This window comes from Microcaecilia unicolor, chromosome 3 (genome assembly GCF_901765095.1).
Source record: "Microcaecilia unicolor chromosome 3, aMicUni1.1, whole genome shotgun sequence".
NCBI lineage: Eukaryota > Metazoa > Chordata > Amphibia > Gymnophiona > Siphonopidae > Microcaecilia > Microcaecilia unicolor.
The window spans coordinates 24,330,531-24,356,445 of record NC_044033.1 but is presented as its reverse complement, the minus strand read 5'-3'; the positions used below and the strand labels follow the sequence as shown (position 1 = coordinate 24,356,445).

The 25,915-nt window shown below is 46.2% G+C and overlaps 1 protein-coding gene across 1 annotated transcript in view; it reads right to left on the bottom strand.

Annotated features, from left to right (window-relative positions):
• MTA3 (metastasis associated 1 family member 3) overlaps positions 1–25,915 on the bottom strand; it is a 429,588-nt gene that overhangs the window by 132,226 nt on the left and 271,447 nt on the right. Inside the window, 4 exon segments of the mRNA XM_030195789.1 lie at positions 3,962–3,997; positions 4,000–4,184; positions 14,468–14,618; positions 16,473–16,597. Coding sequence (XP_030051649.1) covers positions 3,962–3,997; positions 4,000–4,184; positions 14,468–14,618; positions 16,473–16,597 — 497 coding nt within the window.

Genomic DNA, 25,915 nt, shown 5'->3' with positions numbered 1-25,915 from the left:
TCGCTGGTGTTGGGGGGGGGGGGGGATGCAGGCGCAACGGCAGTCGATTCCCGGACTCCCCGCCACAAGTTTGCACAAGCACCTTTTATCCAGACCAGGGTGCACATACTTCTTTAAAGCAGCTAAACAATCTTGTATAGTTCCAAACTGAAATAGAGCAGCTTTTGCTTCTTTTAACACGAGGGCATGCTGAGAATGGGCTTATACCATCCCTTTGTGTTCCCCCAGAGTTACCAATATCCCACCCCAGGCCAACTACACTGCTTCACAGTATCCCACCCAGCCCCTTTCTAACTTTATGCCCTGCTAAAGGCTTCACAGGTGGACAGTCCAACTAAACAAGCAGTTCCCCTGCTGTCTTCTGTCTGTTACTTCAAAACAGCACACTCTAACCTACCTCTATGAATTATACGTAGTCAGGCAGGGCTCCTAGTCCCCAATCCTTTCCTCCTCAGTTCCTTTTAACTCCCCAGGAACCGGGTATCCTTTCCCCAATTAATCAGGCTTCTGGCTCCCAGCAATACATGTCTCTCCAATCCAAACAGTGAACTGCTGTCATTCTCTTGAGAAGGGCTGACACTTTCCAAGCCCTACTCCAGGGACACAACTTAGGCCAGCTTGCATAGCTCCCTTTCCCATACTGTCTTAACAGACTCCTCCTGAGAAAGCGTGGGGTCCACACTTCAGCCAGCTAACAGGGACAACTATTTCTTTTCACTATCACTTCCGGCTTTTCTGCCCCTCCGTGGGATCCACCTACTGCAGGCCTGTCTGCCCCTCACAGCTCCTTGGCGAAATCCCTTTTCCTCCCGTCAAGGGGGGAGCTGTGGCTCTTCCCAGGGAAACCCTTTTCTTCCCTCTTGCCTCTGGGAACTGGCCTTTCCTTCCAACAGGGCTCCTTCCTTCCCTCTGGCCTCTAGGAAAACCACCTTTCCTTGAATCTCTGTCCCCTGCTGGATTGCTACTTTTAACAGAGTGTGCTTTCTAGCAACACCCGCTCTCTCTCTCCCTGGCTGCTGGGGAAATTGAGGATCATTCAACTGCCAAGATTGGGAAACTGACTTACCATAGGGAATCCCCCTCCCCTTACTCAGTTTGTATTTGGGTTTATCCTGCCTCTTTCTTACAAGGTAAGTACTGGGGCTTTCCTTCTTTCTCCCTTCTACCAGAGTGTACAATCACTAACATTGTCTGCCATTCAGTGTGGGAGGCATATAGGCTTCCTGCATCCAGGCTTTCCCTGTTCCCAGTCTTACTGTCTCCTTTAAGACCAGATCTAAAAAGGAACCTTTTGGTACTTTTCTCCCTGTCCAGGGCAGCTGGCCACTTCAGCCGGTCACACTGGCCATCACAAGTACGATCATGCAACCCTGCTCCTCAAAACAGCCCAATGGCTGCCAAATTCTCACTGTATCACTTATAAAATTTGATTTCCAGTTTTTTAAAACCTATCATGCAGAACCACCTTACCTCTCTAGGGGCCCTGTTTATGAAGCCGCATGATTTTAGCGCATGCTAATGATCAGAACGTGCTAAAAGCTAAGTTGCCCATAGAAACATTTTAGTAAGCGGTAAAAATGCTAGCGCAACTTAGTAAACAGGGCCCTAGGTTTTTAACTCCCTACTGTCATTTAAGAGCGCCACCAAAATAGACCAATTGTTCCCTCTTTTAGAGAGATAGCACTAGACACCACATACAGCTCAATATTTTCAGAAAAAGGACTAGAACTTTGGAATATGCTCCCTCAACATCTCAGACTAAAAATGTCTCTTCATAAATGTAAAACTGATCTCAAAACATTTCTATTTTTGGATGCCTATACCTGACTTCTTTTTCGAACAAGTCGAATGTGAGACATGACCACGAAGCATATCCCTATTGTACCCCCACCTCCACTGTCCTATCAGACATTGTAGTTCTACCCTCTTTCCCCCACTGGTATTTGTTGTCTGCACATTTCTCTTACCCCATTTAGTTTTACAATGAAAGCCACTCAGACATACTCACTGATGGGTGGGATAGGAAGTTCTTTAATAAACTTGGAAACTTTTGGTTGAAGAAATCATACAATGTATTAATTTGCTTGGTAGGCCTATATTTTATTAGAATTAGTTTTATAATACGATTTTCACATTGCAAATAATATAGATACTTAGCTCTTTTTATATGATTGCATTTTTAAATTTAAATTTTATAGTTTTAATTATTTCTGTAACATTTTATGTGTTTTAGTCTTGCATATTATACACTAACCCTTGATGCAACCTATTAAGGTTTTTTTTTTTTTGTGCGATCACTGATGAAAAATAAGTTTTGTTTTTATGCACACTTTTTTTGTTTTGCTTTTGTAATGTACATTTCGTAACCCAACATAGGTATTACAAAAAATAGCATATAACCTCTGTGGAGAATCTGTTAGAAATTATGAGACAAAAATCACTCAAGGCAAAATCTGGAAAAGTATTGACACAGGTAAAAAATGAAAAATGCCTTTATAAATAAAGTTCCTGGCATTATAAAATACCCCAACTTACATAAATATCTTTGCTTCATTTTTACTACAATTTAAAATAATTTGCAAGTTGTTTCCTCTTGGACTAGAATAATGTTTTCATATACATACAACAGTGGTTCCCACCTGATCCTGGAGGTACCCCAGCCAGTCAGGTTTTTGGGATATCCACAATGAATATTCATGAGAGGTTTGCGTGCAGTGGAGGCAGTGCATCCAAATATCTCTCATGAATATTTATTGTGGCTGTTCCAAAAGCCTGACTGGCTGGGGTGTCTCTAGGACCAGTTTTGGGAAACACTGGCATACAATATAAGGTATGTGAAACTTTAAACTCTGACCCCGATATTCAAAGCAGGCACAAACCCCACTAAAATCTAATACTTGTAAATAACCCCTGGCCAGTCCCCATTCCTCCCCCCCCCAACAAAGTTCCCTGGAACAATTCAACGCAGGACCCCCATAAAAATAAAACCCTTTCCCCAGATCACTCCCTCCCAACAAGAACCCCATCCTATCTCATCACCCCAATAAGATCAGTCCCCTACCTCCTGATGGTCATCTGGGGATTTCCACTGTAGTGTAGTGGAGTAGTCCCTGTCCATTCCTGACATGCTAGCTGCCAGGGTTCAAAATGGCATCTATGACCACTAATGGTAGTTTTCCCCTGCCATATAAGCTGACTGTGGGAGGTGGGGAGATTGGGCTGGTAGCACAGCAGCATTTAATACCATCTCTCAGGTGGCATTAAGTGCAGCTGCACCATTGGTAGTCATAACAGGTAGTGTGCGGTAATGTCCAGGGGCTATCAGAGCCAGCCACACCCCATCTTCACCCATGACCCCCTCCAGACCCCGCCTCTACCTGTACTAAGCTGCCAGCAGAGGTTCTTTACCATGCTGGCTGGTTTTAGCATGAGCCCCCACTAAAATTCTCACTAGCTGCTTAGCACAGTTTAGTAAATACCCCCCCAATATTAATTATGCCAAACCTTACAAATAAATGTATGGGGTTGTTCTTCAAGAGGAAAAAAAAAGTAGGTATTCTTTAGCACATCAAGTTCTTTTGTAGAAATATATTAAATTATTGTTTTTTTTATAAGACTTGTATTCAAGTTTCCCATAGTATTGCTTTGTTATTATATATGCTGGTATTACAATATCTGAGGAATCAACTATGAAGAAGGTGCTATATGTAACTGGAAATTTTTAGAACTAGCTTTTATTTTCACACTAGTTTGGATTTGTTTTCCTGGGTACAAAAACTACCATCTTAAATTTGTGGTTTATACAATTGACATGATCAAACATACAATTTAAAAAAATATTAATTTTAAAGAAAAATCTATGAAAACAACTGTTTATTGCAAACAAAACAGAAAAATAAAAATCACAGAAAATGTTTCAAACAACAGCACATAAAACGCTAAGAATGTAAAAACATCTTACATTCTGCCCTAATGGCAGCACAGTTAATAGGGACAAGGGTCGTCTTGCTGCCTGCCGTAACCGCAGTGTATTTTGCAGACTTGTCGTGCAAGTTTGGGTCAGGCACGTTGTCTGAAGGAAAAAAGCTTGTCGTGTCTTTACTGCTGATTTTGGACTGCCAGTGTTACGAATAGGCATTGCTTGTGAAGCCTGACGTGATATGTGACTTCTTATGCTGGAATCCGAAAAAAAAAAAAAAAAAAAATCCACCACAGAGGAACTACTTAAACACTGGAATAAAATAGGCCTGGGAACTAGTTCTTCATAAAAGCAACCTATCTAATAAAGAGCCATTTTCAACAAAAGCTTATTGTGCCTTAAAAATCCTGTATGGCCGATATCATGTCACTCCATTATTGAAGAAGAACACTGGTTACCAATCTCAGCAAGAATCCCCTAAAAAGTATTAGAAATTAAATCATAAGATCCACTCGACAGAAGTTGTTCGATATCTAGTCCCCTATATTCCATCTTGATCTCTTTGCTCTTCACAACAAGACTTACTTGCTGTTCCATCATTTTGTTATATTTATTTTGAGCATATACGCTCCACAGTTCTTTCAGTAGTTGCTCCTTCACTGTGGAATAATCTTCCACTGCATCTTCGTAAGGAACAATCCCCTTCTCGTTTTAAAAGTAATCTGAAAACTTATTATTTTTGTTACCCAGAATAGTTTACTTTCTACTACAACGTCTGACACTGGTTGGCATAGAGACGACCACTGCGAACCCACTAACTAACACTAACATTTTACTGAAAAATTGTATTCCCTTTCTGAATTTGTCATTTTATTGTAAACCGCTCAGATGGCACTGCCAATGGGCAGTATAGCAAACAGAAATAAACTTGAAACTTGAATAAAATGGGCTGCACAGCACTTAGCATACATTAAGCTTCAGTAAACATGGGCCAAAGGTATTTTAATGATGGACTAAACTACTTATAGCATATACCAAGGTTATTTTTGTGCAGCTTTTCTGGCATTGAAACTATGTTCTATACGCTGAAAAAGACTCTTATAAATTGTGCCTGGGTAAACACACACAAAACCTAGGCACACCAAAAGATTATGCTGAGTTTTATGTGATTTCCCAGGAGCATATGCACAATTTACACCTTCAAGCAAATGTAAATTTGTGCAAGAGCATTTCTGTGTCACTGGGAGTTATTGTATCATGAGCCTATTTATCAAGGCACTTGGGCACCTACGTTGTTACCTGTATTCCCTCTTTAACTACATTATATGGTTACTTTGAAAAGATTTTTTTGTATTCAGCTCCTCAGTCTGAAGAATAATCTTTTTAGGAACAGTTTTTAGATGACATACAATTTTTTCATTTGGCCAGGATATGAGACTGTTCTATAGGATTTTGGTCTTGGGATTAATTCATTAGACCTGGAAGGGTATGATACATACCTGTAGCAGGTGTTCTCCGAGGACAGCAGGCTGATTGTTCTCACGACTGGGTGACGTCCGCGGCAGCCCCCAACCAACCGGAAAGAAGCTTCGCGGGACGGTCGGCACGCAGGGCACGCCCACCGCGCATGCGCGGGCCGTCTTCCCGCCCGTGCGCGACCCGCTCCCGCCAGTTGAATGACTAGCAAAAGATGAAACACACAACTCCAAAGGGGAGGAGGGAGGGTAGGTGAGAACAATCAGCCTGCTGTCCTCGGAGAACACCTGCTACAGGTATGTATCATACCCTTTCTCCGAGGACAAGCAGGCTGCTTGTTCTCACGACTGGGGTATCCCTAGCTCTCAGGCTCACTCAAAACAAGAACCCAGGTCAATGGAACCCTCGCAACGGCGAGGAAACAACAGAAATTGACCTACGAAGAACAACTAACTGAGAGTGCAGCCTGACCAGAATAAATTCGGGTCCTGGAGGGTGGAGTTGGATTTACACCCCAAACAGATTCTGCAGCACCGACTGCCCGAACCGACTGTCGCGTCGGGTATCCTGCTGGAGGCAGTAATGAGATGTGAATGTGTGGACAGATGACCACGTCGCAGCCTTGCAGATCTCTTCAATAGTGGCTGACTTCAAGTGGGCCACCGACGCTGCCATGGCTCTGACACTATGAGCCGTGGACATGACCCTCAAGAGTCAGCCCAGCCTGGGCGTAAGTGAGGAAATGCAATCTGCTAGCCAATTGGAGATGGTGCGTTTCCCGACAGCGACCCCTAGCCTGTTAGGGTCGAAAGAAACAAACAATTGGGCGGACTGTCTGTGGGGCTGTGTCCGCTCCAAGTAGAAGGCCAATGCTCTCTTGCAGTCCAATGTGTGCAACTGACGTTCAGCAGGGCGGGTATGCGGCCTGGGGAAGAATGTTGGCAAGACAATTGACTGGTTAAGATGGAACTCCGACACCACCTTCGGCAGGAACTTTGGGTGGGTGCGGAGCACTACTCTGTTGTGATGAAATTTGGTATACGGAGCATGAGCAACCAGGGCTTGAAGCTCACTGACCCTACGAGCTGAAGTAACTGCCACCAAGAAATGACCTTCCAGGTCAAGTACTTCAGATGGCAGGAATTCAGTGGCTCAAAAGGGAGGTTTCATCAGCTGGGTGAGGACGACGTTGAGGTCCCATGACACTGTAGGAGGCTTGATAGGGGGCTTTGACAAAAGCAAGCCTCGCATGAATCGAACGACTAAAGGCTCTCCAGAGATGGCTTTACCTTCCACACGATAATGGTAAGCACTAATCGCACTAAGGTGATTCCTTACTGAGTTGGTCTTGAGGCCAGACTCTGATAAGTGCAGAAGGTATTCAAGCAGGTTCTGTGCAGGGCAAGAACGAGGTTCTAGGCCTTGCTCTCACACCAAACGACAAACCTCCTCCACTTGAAAAAGTAACTCTTTTTAGTGGAATCCTTCCTAGAGGCAAGCAAGACCCGGGAGACACCCTCAGACAGACCCAACGCAGCGAAGTCTACGCCCTCAACATCCAGGCCGTGAGAGCCAGGGATTGAAGGTTGGGGTGCAGCAACGCTCCGTCGTTCTGCGAAATGAGAGTCGGAAAACACTCCAATCTCCACGGTTCTTCTGAGGACAACTCCAGAAGAAGAGGGAACCAGATCTGACGGGGCCAAAAGGGCGCTATCAGAATCATGGTGCCGCGGTCTTGCTTGAACTTCAGTAAGGTCTTCCCCACCAAAGGTATGGGAGGATAAGCATACAGGAGGCCGGTCCCCCAATGAAGGAGAAAGGCGTCCGACGCTAGCCTGCCGTGTGTCTGAAGTCTGGAACAGAACAGAGGCAGCTTGTGGTTGGTCTGAGAGGCGAAAAGATCCACCGAGGGGGTGCCCCACTCTCGGAAGATCTTGCGTACCACTCTGGAATGGAGCGACCACTCGTGCGGTTGCATGACTCTGCTCAGTCTGTCGGCCAGACTGTTGTTTACGCCTGCCAGGTATGTGGCTTGGAGGATCATGCCGAACCGGCACGCCCAACGCCACATCCCAACGGCTTCCTGACACAGGGGGCGAGATCCGGTGCCCCCCTGCTTGTTGACGTAATACATTGCAACCTGATTGTCTGTCCGAATTTGGATAATTTGGTAGGACAGCTGATCTCTGAAAGCCTTCAGTGCGTTCCAGATCGCTCGGAGCTCCAGGAGGTTGATCTGTAGATCCTTTTCCTGGAGGGACCACAGACCCTGGGTGTGAAGCCCATCGACGTGAGCTCCCCACCCCAGGCGAGATGCATCCGTCGTCAGCACTTTCGAGGGCTGCGGAATTTGGAATGGACGTCCCAGGGTCAAATTGGTCCGGATGGTCCACCAGAGCAGTGAAGTGCGGCAACTGGTGGAGAGGCGGATGACATCTTCTAGATTCCCGGTGGCTTGGAACCACTGGGAAGCTAGGGTCCATTGAGCAGATCTCATGTGAAGACGAGCCATGGGAGTCACATGAACTGTGGAGGCCATATGACCCAGAAGTCTCAACATCTGCCGAGCTGTGACCTGCTGAGACGCTCTGGTCTGCGAAGCCAGGGCCAGGAGATTGTGGCCCGTGCTTCGGGAAGGTGGGCCTGAGCCGTCTGGGTATTCAGCAGCGCTCCTATGAATTCCAGAGACTGGGATGGCTGGAGATGGGACTTTGGGTAATTTATCACAAACCCCAGCAGCTCCAGAAGTTGAATAGTGCACTGCATGGACCGGAGGGCTCCTGCCTCCGAGGTGTTCTTGACCAGCCAAATCGTCGAGATATGGGAACACGTGCACTCCCAGCTTGCGTAGGTAGGCCGCTACCACCACGAGGCACTTGGTAAACACTCGTGGGGCAGAGGCGAGCCCAAAGGGCAGCACACAATACTGAAAGTGCCGTGCGCCCAGGCGGAATCTGAGATACTGTCTGTGAGCTGGCAGTATCGGTATGTGAGTATATGCGTCCTTTAAATCCAGGGAACATAGCCAATCGTTTTTTCTGAATCATTGGCAGAAGGGTGCCCAAGGAAAGCATCCTGAACTTTTCTTGACCAGGAATTTGTTCAGGCCTCTCAGGTCTAGGATGGGGCGCATCCCCCCTGTTTTCTTTTCCACAAGGAAGTACTGGAATAGAATCCCTGCCCTTCCTGCCCGGGTGGTACGGGCTCGACCGCATTGGCGCTGAGAAGGGCGGAGAGTTCCTCTGCAAGTACCTGCTTGTGATGGGAGCTGAAAGACTGAGCTCCCGGGGGACAATTTGGAGGCAGGGAGGCCAAATTCAGGGCGTATCCGCACCGCACTATTTGGAGAACCCACTGGTCGGAGGTTATGAGAGGCCACCTTTGGTGAAAAAATTTTAACCTCCCTCCGACCGGCAGATCGTCCGGTACGGACACTTGTAGGGCGGCTATGTTCCCGTGGATCCAGTCAAAAGCCCGTCCCCGGCTTTTGCTGTGGAGGCGCAGGGGGCTGCTTAGGCGCACGCTGTTGACGAGAACGAGCGCGCTGGGGCTGTCCCTGTGCCTGACGAGGCCTTCGGGCCGGCTGGTTGTACCTACGCTTCGCAAAAGAATAGGGTGCAGCCTGCCGGGCCCGGGAAAAACGTCCACCTGTGGAGGTGGATGCTGAAGGCGCCCGGTGGGAGAGCTTGTCGAGAGCGGTTTCCCGCTGATGCAGTTGGTCCACCATCTGCTCGACCTTCTCACCGAAAATGTTATCCCCCCGGCAAGGGACGTCAGCCAGTCTCTGCTGGGTGCGGTTGTCCAGGTCAGAGGCACGCAGCCATGAGAGCCTGCGCATCACTATACCTTGGGCCGCAGCACGAGATGCCACGTCACAGGTGTCAAAATACCCCTGGACAGGAACTTTCTGCACGCCTTCAGCTGCCTGACCACCTCCTGATAAGGCCTGGACTGCTCCGGCGGGAGCTTCTCGACCAGGTCCGCCAGTTGTTGCACATAGGTCCGCATGTGAATGCTCATATAGAGCAGGTATGACTGGATGCGGGTCACGAGCATGGAGGATTGGTAGGCCTTCCTCCCAAACGAGTCCAGAGTGCGAGACTCCCGCCCCGGGGGCGCCGAGGCGGTATCCCTCGAACTCCGTGCCCTCTTGAGAGCAGAATCCACGACCGCTGAGTCATGGGGCAATTGGGGCCGCATGAGCTCTGGGTCAGAGTGGATCCTGTACTGGGACTCTGCTTTCTTGGGAATGGTGGGGTTAGTTAATGGTCGCACCCAGTTCCGGAGCAGCGTCTCCTTCAGGACATTGTGCAGCGGTACCATGGAGGACTCTCTAGGTGGTGATGGATAGTCGAGGACCTCGAGCATCTCGGCCCTCGGCTCTTCCACAGAGACCACGGGGAAGGGAATGCTGATAGACATATCCCGCACAAAGGAGGCAAAGGAAAGACTCTCAGGAGGTGAGAGCTTCCTCTCCGGTGAAGGCGTGGGGTCCGAGGGAAGGCCCGTAGACTCCTCTGAGGAGAAATATCTAGGGTCCTCCTCTTCCCCCACGAGTCCTCATCCTCGGTATCGGACATTAGCTCATGTAGCTGAGTCCTGTACCGGGCCCGGCTCGACGTCGAGGCACCGAGGTCTCGGTGTCGTCGAGCGGTGGACTCCCGCGCCGGCGGGGACGGAGCTCCCTCCATCGACGTCGACGGGGACTCCACCTGCGTGGCAGTCGAGACCGGCACCGCAAGCGGCGGCGGTGTCGACAGCCCCGGCGCCGGGCTAGAGCTCGCCGGCGCCACAGTCATCGGCGCCGAGGGCGCAAGCACCCCCGGCGCCGGCACAGCCTGGCGCATCAGCCCTTCCAGGATCCCCGGAAGGATGGCTCTGAGGCACTCGTCCAGGCCCCGCTGCCGGGAAAGGCGGTGGGGCCGGTAAGGGTGTCGGTGCCGGAAGCTGCTGGGGGCCAGGAGACGGCACCGAGGTGCCGGAACCCCGACGCGTCGGTACCTCCACCACCGATGGAGACCTCTCCTCACGACGATGACGCTTCGGCGTCGTCTCCTCTCCGACATCGGGATGCACCGAAGGCGACCGGTGACGGCGCTTCTTGTCTTTCTTCCGATGCACGTCACCGGCGCCGGAGGGCATGGAGGAGGAGGAGGTCGATCCCCCTCGGTCTCGAGGTACCGGGTCAGACAGGGTTCGGTCTCGCGGCCCACGAGCTGAGGGCGTGACCGGGGCCGACTGCCCACGCGGCCTCTCACCCCCACTCTCACCGGAAGACCGGCGGGCCGACGGGACCTGTTCTCCTGGGGTCGCTGCCATCGGTGCCGATGTCTCGGGCATCGATACCGGTACCGAAGGGCCGGGCGTCGATACCGATGCCTTCGAGGTCGACGTCGAGGGGCCGGCGCAAGTTCCAAAAAGACGGTCCCGCAGAACTTGCCTCGCAACCTGGGTCCGTTTCCGGAGACCGAGACACAAAGAACACGACTTGAGATTGTGCTCCGGCCCGAGGCACTGGAGGCACCAAGCGTGGGTGTCGGTCTGCGAGATCGGCCGGCCGCAGCGACCACACTTTTTAAATCCACTCGGGAACCTTCGAGGACATCGACGGAAAAAATCGCGTCGGCGAAGTCAAAGTCGTCAATGGTGGCTAAAATCACACCACGAAAAACAACGACCGAGCGGCCACTAGGCCGCAATGTGGCGTCCCCGCTGGAAGCGAGGGAAAAAAGGGAGCGCGTGTCCCACACGCGCAGGGGTTTTTTTTTTTTTTTAAAAGGAAACCGTAACTAATCGATAAACAAAGAAAAAATACGATCAGCGTAAACGCGATCGAACGATCCGGCGGCTGAACAGAGAGAGCGCAAAACACGACTCTCTCCAGGCGCGGAAAAAAAGGAACTGGCGGGAGCGGTCGCGCACGGGCGGGAAGACGGCCGCGCATGCGCGGTGGGCGTGCCCTGCGTGCCGACCGTCCCGCGAAGCTTCTTTCCGGTTGGTGGGGGCTGCCGCGGACGTCACCCAGTCGTGAGAACAAGCAGCCTGCTTGTCCTCGGAGAATCTTCAATTTACAATGACATATTCTTCAATTTCAATTGACATTTTTGGATGCTCATGTCTTTAAGTTTAGGAACCGACTATTCTGTATTGGAAGCAAGTTGAACATAATTACCTAATGTTGCACAGTTTTATCCCTACAGATTGAAAATTAGCTTATCAATCAGTAGAATCTGAAAAAGTGAAGAATCTGCTCCTCTTTGAATTAGTCCAGGGAACTTATGTATCAATTTTATCCAAAGCTTGTGGTCAAGTGGGTTTATTTAAGGGCTCTCTATGTGCAAAAGGAGCTTCTAGAATAATATAAAGCTCAGGCTGATTATTTCATCTCATTTAGTAAGTTCAGTATATAAGTATCAGCATCTATTATGCTTTGTTCTTTTTTCCGGATCCACCAATTATAGCCTTGCAAAACTCTAAGACTATAGAGGAGATTTTATCATATACCCGTCTTTTTTTTTTTATTATTATTTATTTATGAAATTTAAGATAACTACATCCAAGTATTTACTTATAAAGCAACAGAGAGTACAACAAGTAATCAGTAAGAAAACAAAGGAAATATATAAAGAAAATACTGTATGGTATGATTCTCTAATGAAGTCTGCCAAAGAGAGGGGAAGGGACTGAGCAATTTACACATGGGATACATAAAAAGAAAAAACGGACTATTACCAGAGAACAATCAGCCAATTCTATACTGAAGGCTCTTAAACTGTCTCCAGATTATCCTGCCACCTCTGAGACTCCTTCAGAAGGGTGTGAAATAACGGGTTTTAGAAGATAAGAAGAAAATGAATTGAGATGGATCAAAAAAGACATCTTTTACATTTTCATACCAAACCATATACCCGTCTTGATCAGATGGAACCCCTGGATATTAGGGGGTAATTTAAAATATGATCAGTGCATTTGGTGCACTTCTACGTTTGAAGGTGACAGTTGGACATATCCTGGTACAAGTCAAGTTTATACAGCAAGCACGTTATAACACTGCATGTTGTTGTCTATATAATTATATGTCCTCGTTTACTTATCTATCTTGGATGTACCTCTCGTCTAGTCAAACTTTGATGGCATGAACATTAACAGCTGGCTGAGCAATGAGAGTGTAAATGCCCCTTTATTATTATTATTAGCTCAATGGGCAGTCCATAAATAAATCATAACATCCTATGAATGACTGATCATGTCCCTCCAGCTGGCGAAGTAAAGATTGTGAGCAGAAGCTTAGTTACAGAGAGAAATTTTGGATGTTTTTTCCCTTAATACATGAACTTAATGAAAATTATTGTGTTGATGTCACTAGTTTAATTGCTTGGATTGGCTGTTTAAAATTATATGATTGTTTAAGATGGCTTTTAAGCATGGGAACTACTTTTTGTTACAGACAGAAGTTTAATAATGTGATAGATATTTTGTTTGACCAGATATTAACATGATCATGTAAAAGTAGAATTATTTGGACTCATTTTGGACTGAAAACAAGTGAGCTTGTAACTCAGAAGGGTATGCCCATTCTGGTGGTCCATATATATACACTCTGAAGTTTAGCTTTGCAGAAATGTAATACATTATTTTTGATGCATTTATAAAATAGACATAAAATAGTCATTTTTTTTGTTTTTTTTGCACAAAGGGGCTCTTTACTAAAATCATCCCCCAACCTTATACAGCAAATGCACAATAATCTGTGAATAAGAGGACCAAAAGTGGTGCTATATACATTGTGAATCAGCCTATGAAAGATCAAAGTATTGTGATAATAACAATACCAACACAGTAAAAGTACGAAAGCTGAATAGGGTACAAACACAAATTCAGTATTCTTTGAAGTAGGACAGTAACTATGCCATACTTGCCAGGTGCAGGTAGGCAAACAAATTAGATATGAATTTGTACATGTTGGTATGTCAAGGACAATGTTTAATATTTTACCAAACCATGGATTCTCAATCCTGCCCTGGGAACCTCACAGCCATTTTTCAGGATAACTACAATGAGTATGCAAGGGATAAATCTGCAATCACTGGAGACTCATATGCAAATTTACCTCATGCATATTCCTTCTGGAAATCCTGAAAATCAGATTAGCTGTGGGGTCCCCCCAGGACAAGTATAGGAAGCCCATTATTAAACACACAATTTTATCCAGGTCAGCGTTTTTAAACCTGATTCTCAAGAACCATCCAACGAGTCTGGTTTTCAGGATATCCACAATAGCTATGCAAGAGATGCATTTGCATACACTGCCTCCCACTGAATAGCTTGAAAACAACAGAATGGCTGGGCCTTCTGGTCTGAAAATTACTGCTTTAGGGGGCCCTTTTACTAAGCCGCGTAGGCGCCTACTCATGCCCAACGTGCGTCGCCTGACTACCGCGTGGCTCTTGCAGTAATTTCATTTTTGATGCGTGTCCTCTAGGCACACAGGAAAATATTGTATTTTCTGGCGTGCGGGAGGTAATCATCATTCTACGCGCGTAGACCATTACCATCCGGTTACCTCATGAGAACTTACTGCTAGGTCAATGGCTGGCGGGTAAGGTCTCAGACCCAAAATGGACGTGCGACAATTTTCATTTTGCCGCATGTCCATTTTCGGCAAAATTAAAAAAAAAAAAAAGGCATTTTTTACAGGTGCGTTGAAAAAAGATTCTACGTGTCCATAACACGCTTCTCCACTACCGCAGTGCGCCTTTGTAAAAGGGCCCCTAGATCAGGTATAAGTTCCTTGAACCAAATTTAGATACAATCTGAGTTAAATTCAAAGTCTGGTGATAACTTTCAATACTGCAATACAAAAACATGCTGCTTGACCTTTCTACAGCCAAGGCCTTTTAATACTAGTACTATTACCAAATTTACAAGGTGGTAGTATGCAGCATACTGCTTCTCCTAGACCTGAAATAATGTGAACATCAGATTAAAATATCTGCTATACTAATTATTTCACATTACATATGCTCAAACAGTATTTGAAGTAATGAAGCCAAAGGAATATGATTATATACCTCTGTGTTTTGATTTGGTGAGAGCTTTTCTTCCTCTGTCTGTGTTGGCATTTTCAAGCCACCATATTTCTTCCAATAAATCCAACAGGACGCACATAGTCTACACTGCATATTTGGTGGACCCCATGAATACCATTGGTGAGACTGAGTTGCTAAAAATCAAAATAAAATCAGCTAAATTTACCAGATGCGCATTTTACGTGATAAATATTAGCATCAATATTCAGCAAGGTGGCCACTGCTTACAGATATCCAGGTATGTTAATTTGGATATCATTTAAATTAGACTTCTGAATATTCAACCCCGCACTTAAACAGAAAAGGGGTTCTTTTACTAACTGCGGCAAAACGGGGCCCTACCTCACTCGTACATGGGTCTTTCCAGAACAATAAGGCCATTTATACCGTGGCTGTAAAACCCCCGGTATTAAATTTTTTGCATTAATAGCCATATGCATGTAAAAAAAATACCACAGGAGCACTTACCACCTCCTATTTTGTAGGTAGTAAGGGCTACTACTACAACTAATAATCCTTTCTATAGCGTTACCAGACGTACAAAGCTGTTCACATTACATGCAGGTACTTTCTCTGTCCCTAGCAGGGCTCACAATCTTTTGTACCTAGGGCAATGAAGGGTTAAGTGACTTGCCCAAGGTCACAAGGAGCTGCAGTGGGAATTGAACCCAGATTACCAGGATCAAAGCCTGCTGCACTAACCATTAGGCCACTCCTTCTCTCCCAAAATGTGAGAGACACAGCAAGACTTGAACCAGTGTTCCTAGACTTAGGCACTAATCACTACTCCATCCTGCATTCTCCGTGCACTAACCAGTTTGTGTGGGGTAATGTAGTGGTGCTGATTCAAGAACATCTACTCTCTGCCCCTGACATCCCTCTCCAAAAAAAAAAAAAAAAAGCGCAGTGAGCATGTATACATTCCAAAACTATCACATGATGCTGCAGCGTGTCCTGCAGTAGTCCATTTCTTTGTTGCGTTAGGCATGTGTTAACACCTAATGCAGAAAAGGGACCCTGTTAGGAGTCTTATTTTATTTATGAGGTCCATATAAACGACTAAACTGATCTGGATGGTGGATTAATATCACTGCTATCCACACAACCTTTTGCCTTGCCACACGAATCAATCTTAAATCAATGCATTCTGTCCATATATCAACTTGTATGAACCAGGGGCGTAGCCAGACTTCAGTGGGAGGGGGGTCCAGAGCCCAAGGTGAGGAAGCACATTTTAGCCCTCCCCCCTGGCGCCGCCGACCCCCCCCCCCCCCCCCCGGCGCCACCACCACCACCTTTGACCCCCCCCCCCGGCGCCAACCCTTTCGACCCCCCCCTTCCTGCCGCCGTCAACTCTCCCCCTCCATCGGGTATCTTTGCTGGCGGGGGTCCCCAACCCCCGCCAGCCGAAGTCCTCACAGACTCACAGAAATAGAAGCCTTGCAGATCAGCAATGCGGCCGCGCAGGAGAAGAGGACTTCGGCTGGCGGGGGTTGGGGACCCCCGCCAGCAAAGGTACCCGACAGCGGCGCCAGGGGAGGTCAAAGGGGTTGGTGGCGGGGAGCCATGCCCCTGTGGCCCCACGTAGCTACGCCCCTGGTATGAACATAATTTATCCAAAATTTGTTGGGAAATTTCTTTTTTTAAAGCATGCATACTGTTGTACTTGATACTGACTGCATAAGTGCTTTTGAATATTGACCATATTTCTTTTAGTTTTATGCTGTAATAAAACATCTATTCTCCTTGTCAGACAAGAAATATTTTTAGTATGGCAAGCCTACTAGGAGCTACGCTGATTTAAATTTAAAATATATTGCACAATCTTTGAAAAACTGAGAAGTATCTCAGTTTATTGAGCACAGAGTTTAACAAACCCTGCAGACAGAAATAAAACTACAAAATTAGTATGAACAGTTTTAACTAGTAATTGAAAGTAAGTATATATTGACATTTATATTCAAGAAATAAACTTGGATATTACTCACTGTAGCAGCTTTCACAAGCCCGACCTACTAATGAATTCTGTGCTGGATATGGTGTTCCTGTGGCTCCATTCACTGCACATGGTTTTCCATTATTACTGGATATCTGATTGGGATTTGGTTTGTTACTATGAAAAAAAGTTAATGCAATGTTACTCACTGAATATTATTCACACAAAAAACCCCCAAAACACTGCAATAGCCATGATGAAAACAAATAGTCTAATAACATAGACATGAATGGTCATAAGCAGTCAAATGAAATATTTTTAAATTTCCATAACCAAATGTTTAATAAATGTTGTTATAATCTGGTCACTGTGAACTAATGATTTCTTGTAAAGTGATTCATTTCTGCTAGTCTATACTTGTGAGTAGTTGCATGCAGGGCTGCAGAGAGGGGGGCAGGGGGGACAAAGTTCCTCGGGCACGAGCCTCCAAGGGGGATCCGGCGCCCCAGTCCCCGGTCTCAACCGCCCACCCTCGGCTCCGTCGACAGGCCCCCTCCGTCCACCACTGGGCCCCCCTGCATTCAAATCACAGCGCCTCACCTCCGTGTGAAAGCGCAGCGGCAGATCGCCTTCCTTCAGGCTTTCCCTCCCTGTGTCCCGCCCTCGTCTGATGTAACTTCTTGTTTCCACGAGGGCAGGACACAGGGAGGTAAGGCCCAAAGGGAGGCGATCTGCCACTGCTGCCACTGCGCTTTCCCACGGAGGTGAGGCGCTGTGATTTGAATGCAGGGGGCCCTGTGGCAGACAGAGGGGGCTGTCGATGGGGCTGGGGTGGGCGGGTGGAGACTGGGGACTGTGGCACGGCGGCCTCGAGGGATGCAGCGGCGGCGGAGACCTCGGTGGGGTGGGGTGGGGGCGGCCTTGCCCTGGGCCCAGCCCAGTTTCTAGGCTGCCCTGATTGCATGTATACATATAAAGAACATAAAAGGGTCCATCTAGCCCAGTATCTAGTTTCCAAAAGTGGCCAGTCCAGGTCACAAGTACCTGAGTCCCAAAAAGTAGCAAGCTTCCATGCTATTTAAAGTCAGGAATAACAGTAGTTTAAAGAGTTTTCCTCCAGAATTTGACTAAACCTTTTAAAACTTAGGGCTCCTTTTACTAAGTAGCGGTTAGCCCAATGTGGGCTTACCACGCGGTACACAGGAGTACCGCCAGGCTACAGTAGCAGCTCAGTGGTACTTCCCACCCTAGCGCGTCATTTCCGTCGCTACAAAGATTAATTTTTGTAGCGCTGGAGTGTACCCGGCGGTAATTGGGCAGTGCCGTGCACTGCCCGGTTACCACTGGGTTATTGCGGGACCCTTACTGCCACCTCGATGGGTGGTGGTAAGGGTTCCTTCCCCCCCCCCCCCCCCCCCCAAATGGCTATGTGGCAAGTGCTTTAATTGCTGCACAGCCATTTCCTGTAGGAAAGCGGCCCTTCCTTTTTACCAGCTGTGGTAAAAAACACGTGCCGACTGTCACGTTCCGTGTCCCTACCTGCGCTCCCGCTGTGGGGAGCGATGGTCGTCGAGCCTCGCGGCGTCCAGGGCGGCGGAGACGGACCTCCGGGGGAGCCGGCGCTGCCGCGGGTCGGGCCGAGGCCGGCGACCCGCTGGAGCGAACGCCGGCCTCGAAGAAGGGAGCACGCCGGCCAAGATGGCGGCGCCGGCGCCTCCCTTGCCCTGAGCGGACCGGCGCGGAAGCTCCTCCTACTTTGCGCCGGATTGGCGCGCCGGAACTAAGACTCCGCCTGGAGGGCAGGCCAGCCAATCCAGGAGCTCCACTGCCTGCCGGGGCCGGGTTGGTTGGCTCCTCTCCCGGGAAAGGGGCGGAATGGCGCGATATTTAAACAGAGAGACGGGAGGATCCAATTGCTTCCCTTTTGTATGTCAGAAGCCGGCGCAGTGGGTCTGCGGAGTGCTAGCCGTCCTTGCTAGCTGTCCTTCAGAGACTGTGTTACTTTTCATCTCGGAGTGCTAGCCGTCCTTGCTAGCTGTCCTTCAGAGACTGTGCTACTTCTCTTCACAGCGTGCTAGCCACCCTTGCTAGCTGCCCTTCAGAGACTGTGCTACCATAGACTGTGTTGCTGACTACCAGCCAGGCCAGCCGTCCCCCCGTGGTTCCAGCAGTCCTGCTGGCCGCCTGCAGCTGGGGGCTCAACCCTTGGTGAACGGCGGCCGCCGCGGGTGAAGATTCGGGGTGCACGGCTGTCCTCTGAGGTCTTTCGGGGCCTCAGGGAACCTAAGGGCTCACCCATAGTAGAAACAGGACACCGACACCAGCGCAGGCCCCATTTTGCTGCAGCTTAGTAAAAGAGGCCCCTTTTTTTTTACTTGCTCCAACAACGAGTTCCAAGCTTAACTGTATGTTGAATGAAAATAATATTTTCTTCTGTTTTAAAAGTGCTACTATGTAACTACATACTCATACACGCTACACACGCGAAAAACACAGAAAAATGGAGGCACACACAGACCATATATCCTATCTAGTCTGCCCATTCATGTAACATAACATAGTAGATGACCGCAGAAAAAGACCTGCATGGTCCATCGAGTCTGCCCAAGACAAACTCATATGTGTATACCTTACCTTGAATTTGTACCTGTCCTTTTCAGGGCACAGACCATATAAGTCTGCCCAGCAGTATTTCCCGCCTCCCAACCACCAGTCCCGCCTCCCATCACCGGCTCTGGTACAGACCGTATAAGTCTGCCCTCCCCTATCCTCGCCTCCCAACCACCACCCCCTCTTCCCCGCCACCCAATTTCAGCTAAGCTTCTGAGGATCCATTCCTTCTGCACAGGATTCCTCTATGCATATCCCACGCATGTTTGAACTCCGTTACCGTTTTCATCTCCACCACCTCCCGCGGGAGGGCATGTAATCTACTATCCCTTCCTCTCAATTAGAGATTCTATGTACTTGATCCAAGCTTTCTTGAATTCATATACTGTTTTTATTTCCACCAATTCCACTGGGAGGCCGTTCCACAAATTCACCACACTTTCCGTGAAGAAGTATTTCCTAATTACTCCCGAGTCTGTCCCCTTTAACCTTCATTCTATGCCCCTCATTCCAAAGATTCCTTTCAATTGAAAGAGACCCACCTCCTCTGCATTTATGCCATGGAGGTATTTAAGCATGTCCATCATATTTCTCTTCACTCGCCTTTCTTCCAAAATACACATATTGAGATTTTTAAGTCTACCCCACGCGCTTTGTCACAAAGACCACTGACCATTTTAGTAGATGCCCTCTGGACTGATTTTATCTTGTTTTTATCGTTTTGAAGGTTCAGTCGTCAGAATCCTACACAGTATTCTAAATAAGGTCTCACCAGAATTACATTACAATATCTTCAGGTTCTTAGCAGTCTACAATAATTTAAAAAAAACAAAACAAAACAGTCTATCTTTTATCCTCTTTATCCTGCTTCTGTAATGAACAAATCAAATGAATCGCAGTGTTCTAGATTGTTTGCAATCGCCAAATAACTTGTATAGGCACACCTAAGTAAACAAGATTATAACAGTTCAACTTAGACAGGAGCAGCGCTTGTACCAATAACTCTAAACTGCTCAGATTCAAAATACTTTCTTATATGTCTTAAATTCCTCAAAAGAAAGAAAGAGCTCTTAGTCAGAGCATTAAGTTGACAGTCAAGAGATAAGTTTCAATCAACATAAAAACCCCTAATATCTTTATTACAGAGGAAAGTGAGTACCTAGTTTGGTCCCACCCTTATATGGTCCACTAAAGGGTCAGGATTGTTATCAAAAAGTAAAAATTTGGTCTTATTATTATTTATTGCATTTGTACGCCACATTTTCCCACCTATTTGCAGGCTCAATGTGGCTTACAGAGTGTTGTTATGACAAGGTCATGACACGATCTTGGATACAATCAAGAGTAAGCAGAAGATGGATGAGGAATTAGAAAACATGGTGTTAGATAGGATAGTTTAGGAGATGTATTTTATTTAGCTGTTTAGGGTGGGTTGAGTGGTGACTTGTGACTTTAAGGGTTATTTTTGTAGGCTCTATTGAAGAGATGCGTCTTTAAAGATTTGCGAAAGTTGATTAGATTGTCCATAGTTTTTAGGGCTGGGGGTAACCCATTCCATATCTGTGTACTTCTGTAGGAGAAGGTAGTGGCGTATGCTTGCTTATATTTAAGTCCTTTACAACTGGGGAAGTTCAGATTGAGGAATTTGTGGGCTGATCTCTTGGCGTTTTTGGGCGGTAGGTCCACAAGGTTAAGCATGTACAACGGGGCGTCTACGTGAATGATCTTGTGTACGATCGTGCAGATCTTGAATTCGATCCGTTCCTTGAGTGGTAGCCAGAAAAGTTTCTCTCTTAAGGGTTTCGCACTTTCGTATTTGGTCTTTCCAAATATGAGTCTAGCTGCAGTATTTTGGGCTGTTTGGAGTTTCTTAATAGTCTGTTCTTTGCAGCCAGCATACAGAGTGTTACAGTAGTCCAGGTGACTAATTACCATAGATTATACCAAGGTGCGGAAAATGTTTCTCAGAAAGAAAGGCTTAACTCTTTTGAGTTTCCACATCGAGTAGAACATCTTTTTTGTTGTGTTCTTCACGTGGGTATCGAGTGTGAGGTTTCGGTCGATGATAACTCCAAGAATCTTCAAGTTTTCTGATATAGGAAGGGTGCAGTATGGTGTGGTTATAGTGGAGTAGCTGTTAGTGTTGTATTGAGAAGTGAATACTAGGCATTGGGTTTTTTCTGCGTTGAGTTTTAGCTGGAATGAATCTGCCCAGCTGTGCATGGTTCTGAAGCTTTGGTTGATCTCGTTAGTGATTTCGTTTAGATTATGTTTGAACGGGATGTAGATCATGACATCGTCTGCGTATATGTAAGGATTGAAGTTTTGATCGGCTAATAGTTTAGCTAGAGGTGTCATCATTAGGTTGAAGATAGTTGGTGAGAGGGGGGATCCTTGAGGGACTCCGCATTCTGGTGTCCATGGAAGTGATCTTTCGGCGTCTGTTATTATTTGGTAGGATCTGGTGGTGAGGAATCCCTCGAACCACTTGAGGACTGGGCCTCCGACTCCGAAGTATTCTAGTACATGAAGTAATATGCCATGATCAACCATGTCAAATTGTAGTACGAGTATGTTCTTCCCGGTTGCAATTGTTTTTTTGAATGAGTTCATTGCCGCCACTAGTAAAGTTTCGGTGCTGTGATTTGATCGAAATCCTGATTGTGACTCATGTAGAATTGAGTGTTTGGTTAGATAATCAGTGAATTGTTTCGTAACTATTCCCTCCATTATTTTGGTTATGAGCGGAATAGATGCAACTGGTCGATAATTAGTTAGGTCCATTGTGCTTTTCTTAGCGTCTTTTGGCAGAGGAGTGAGTAGGATGTTTCCTTTATTCGTGGAGAATAAACCGTTTTGGAGTCTGTGGTTTACTTGGTCCGTAAGGTCTTTCTTCAATTGTTTGGGGGCGGCTCTTATTAGGCTAACAGGGCAAATGTCTAGTTTGCATTGAGACTTGCCATATTTTTTAAGCCATTGTGAGAGTTCATCTACTGAAATTTTGTCGAATTTGGTCCAAGAACGATCTGTTGGGTATTCCCCTGGTTTTGGATCTAGGCATTCAAGGATGCTTGTGTAATCGGTGGGATTAGAAGGTAACATGCATCTGAGTTTTATAATTTTTTCGTTGAAATATTTCGCTAAGTTGGTTGCGGATGGGGTGTCTGTATTGTTAGAGGTAACCGGTGTAGTGTTTAGGAGTTTGTTCACGAGTGAGAAGAGCTTATGTGTATCCTTGTAGTTTGGTCCTATTATGGTTTTGTAGTACATTCTTTTGGTTTGGCTGATTTTATATTTGTATTTTCTTTGCAACTGTTTCCAGTCATTAAGAGTGAGTTCGGCTTTTTTCTTGCTCCATATTCTTTCCAGTTTTCTGACCTGTGTTTTTAAGGCTTTCAGTTCTTCGTTAAACCATGGTATTGAGTTTTTTCTTTTTGAGGATCTAGTTTGGAGCGGTGCTATATTGTCTAGTATTGCTGTGCATCTGTTGTCCCATTCTTGTAGAAATTGGGGTGAGTCTGTAGGAGTTACCCATTTGTCAGTGTATAGTTCTTGCCAGAATATTAGTGGATCTATTTTGCCTCTTGTAGTGTAGATTCTTTTTTCTTGTTTTCGTTGTGACCCTTTTGTTTTCCAGTAGAGGGAGGTATTTGCTTTGTAGTGGTCTGACCATGGTGTAATTGTCCATTTCGTGTCTGTGATAGTGAAAATGGGCTCTGATGAAAATTTGTAAGTTATAATGTCTAGTGTGTGTCCTTTTTTGTGGGTAGGTTGCATGTTAGGCCAGTGGAGTTCCCATAGTTGGATGAATTCCTTGCAATCATTTACATTCTTTATGTTAGTGTCTTCAAGGTGAAGTTTGATGTCCCCTGCTATGAGGAGGTTCTGGGAAGACATGCAAGTGTTTGATATGAAGTCCATAAAGTGTGTTTGTGAATCTTGCCAATTGCCCGGGGGCCTGTAGAAAATGATTAGTTTTAGTTGATCAAGTAGATCGGGGTGGTTAATTCTAACTGAGGCTATTTCAAGTTGGGGTAGGATTGATTCTGCTGTTGTAGTAACTGTAAATTGTGATTTATAGATTATGGCTATGCCTCCTCCTCTTTTTCCTTCTCTTGTCCAATGGGTGATTTTGTATCCTAGTGGACATAGTTCTAAAATTATTGGGTCTTTGGAATCATGGATCCAGGTTTCGCTAATGAGTAGGAAATCAAGGTGGTCATCCGTGATCCAGTCGGTCAGTGTTGTGGTTTTCTTGACTACTGATCTGGCATTAGTGTAACCTATTTGTATTTGTTGGTGTTGTTCTTTTGGGTTTGGGTTTGTGGTAATATTTATTAGTTGTCTTTCTCCTTGATGTAATGGTTTGGAACGTTCTTTCTTTCCTATTCTTTGCTGGGGTCCGTGGATGCTAGGTTTTTCGAGGTCTTCTTTGTCTTTTTGTCTTATCAGTATTTAACTTGAGTCGATAGCGTGTCATCCAGGACCATATCACCTCCTTTTTTCTGCAGGCCATTCCTCTGTGCACTCAAGCATCCTTATAGTGACCCCTATCATATTTTCTACCTGTTTGACCACCTTAACTTTAATACATATGATCACACCCAGATCCAGCTCCTCTTTTGCGCACAAAGTTCTTCACCTGCTAACCTGTACCTCTCTCTCCAGTTTTTGCAGCCCAAATCATGACCCTGTATTTTTTAGCATTAAAGTTTAGCTGCCAAATTCTGGACCATTCTTTAAGCTTCACAATGTCCCTCCTCATGTTATCGACACCATCAGGGGTGTTTACCCTATTGTAGATTTTGGTATCATCTGCAAAAAGGCAAACCTTACCAGACTGCCCTTCAGCAATATCACTTACAAAAATGTTAAAAACAACTGGCCCAAGAACCAAACCTTGAGGCACACCACTGGTAACATCCCTTTCCTCTGAGTGAGCTCCATTTACAACTGAACTGCTCCTTCCACTCAACCAGCTTCTAACCCAGTCAGTCACTTTAGGGCCCATATCAGGGGCACTTAGTTTATTTATTAGTTGTCTAGGCAGAAACGTGTCAAAGGCTCTATTAAACTGTAAATGCACATCTAACGCTCTCCCTCAACCCAACTCTCTGGTCACCCAGTCAAAGAAATTAATCAGATTTGTCTGACAAGACTTGCTTCTAGTGAAACCATTGGATAGTTAACCGATAAGGATATTTTTACCAGTTTGCCTTGAGGATTGGCCCTTAAATTATTAGCTCTCTTACAACAGCTGGAGACAAGGCCAGCATCCCTCTCTGCTGCCCCCCCCCCCCCAACACACAGATCTTGCATGTCCTCTCTGCTGTCCCATCTCCACAACACAGATCCAGCATACCCTCTTTGCTGTACCCTTCAAGCATGTCTTTTATTGAAAACGTTTCCAACAATACAATAAAGAGCTCGTTTTCAAAAATGCCCTAAAGTTTAGCATTAAAGGTTTTTCTATTCTGATGTTTACATAAGTACATAAGTAATGCCACACTGGGAAAAGACCAAGGGTCCATCGAACCCAGCATCCTGTCCACGACAGTGGCAAATCCAGGCCAAGGGCACCTGGCGAGCTTCCCAAACGTACAAACATTCTATACATGTTATTCCTGGAATTGTGGATTTTTCCCAAGTCAATTTAGTAGTGGTTTATGGACTTGTTCTTTAGGAAACCGTCTAACCCCTTTTTAAACTCTGCTAAGCTAACCGCCTTCACCACGTTCTCTGGCAACGAATTCCAGAGTTTAATTATGCGTTGGGTGAAGAAAGATTTTCTCCAATTTGTTTTAAATTTACTACACTGTAGTATCACCGCATGCCCCCTAGTCCTAGTATTTTAGGAAAGCGTCAACAGACGCTTCATATCCACCTGTTTGAAAACGGTAAGCATGTTTTTTGTCCATTGGTCTACCTCCTCCCCCTTCCCTCACATGTACCTTCAGATCTCTTTTCCATAAAGCACTGGCAATGAAGTGGTATACCTAGGCCACCTGAGGTTTGCTCTGGAGCGTTCTCTCTGACCTGTCCCATCCATGCAGAAACAGGAAGTTGAGTCAGAGGGGGCAGGATGAGTCAGACTAAGTGCTCTGGAGCAGACCTCAGGCTGCCTAGGTGTACCGCTGCACTGATGGTGCTCTATGGAAGAGAGATTTGAAGGTGCACAGTGGGGGCAGGGCGGGGCAGGGGGGAGGGGAGACAACAAACTACATGCTTACCATTTTCAAACAGAACAGAAAACACTTTAATGTTGAACTTTACGGGCATTTTGAAAATGAGCCTTTCATTGATGTATTGTTGGAAGATCTTTCCATAAAAATGGTTTTGGAAAAAAAAAAAAAGACATGCTGGGGGGAGAATGCAGCAGAGAGCATGCTGGCTTGGTGGGCAGGGAGAAGGACATGCTGGCTTGGAAGGGGAGTGAGTGTTGGTTGGGAAAGGGGGGGGGGGTGAAATTTGGCTCTGTGTGTGGCCTCAACTTATATATGGCTCACAACAATTTTGGCCATTCTTAGTCCCAAAACTGTCGTCTACTTATACACTAGATCGACTTACAGACGAGTATATATGGTATCTTATTTCTGGATATCACACCGGCCTTTGATAAGGGTCAGACATTCCATGTTGTTACAGAGACAGAGAGCTTAATATAAGTGATATAGAAGAGAAGTTTAGTTGCACTAGAATGAGTTGGGGGTTCCAGGGGGGTTCAGTCCTCTTCCCAATATTTTTTTAACATTTATTTGCCACCATTTTATAAGGTTCTGTGGAATTTAAGTTTTATGTTGATGGCATTTTACTAATTATTCTTTTTAGGGTAGATATGGATATTTTAGCTGAATAGTCTAAAATGAATGCAGTTGGCCAAGAATG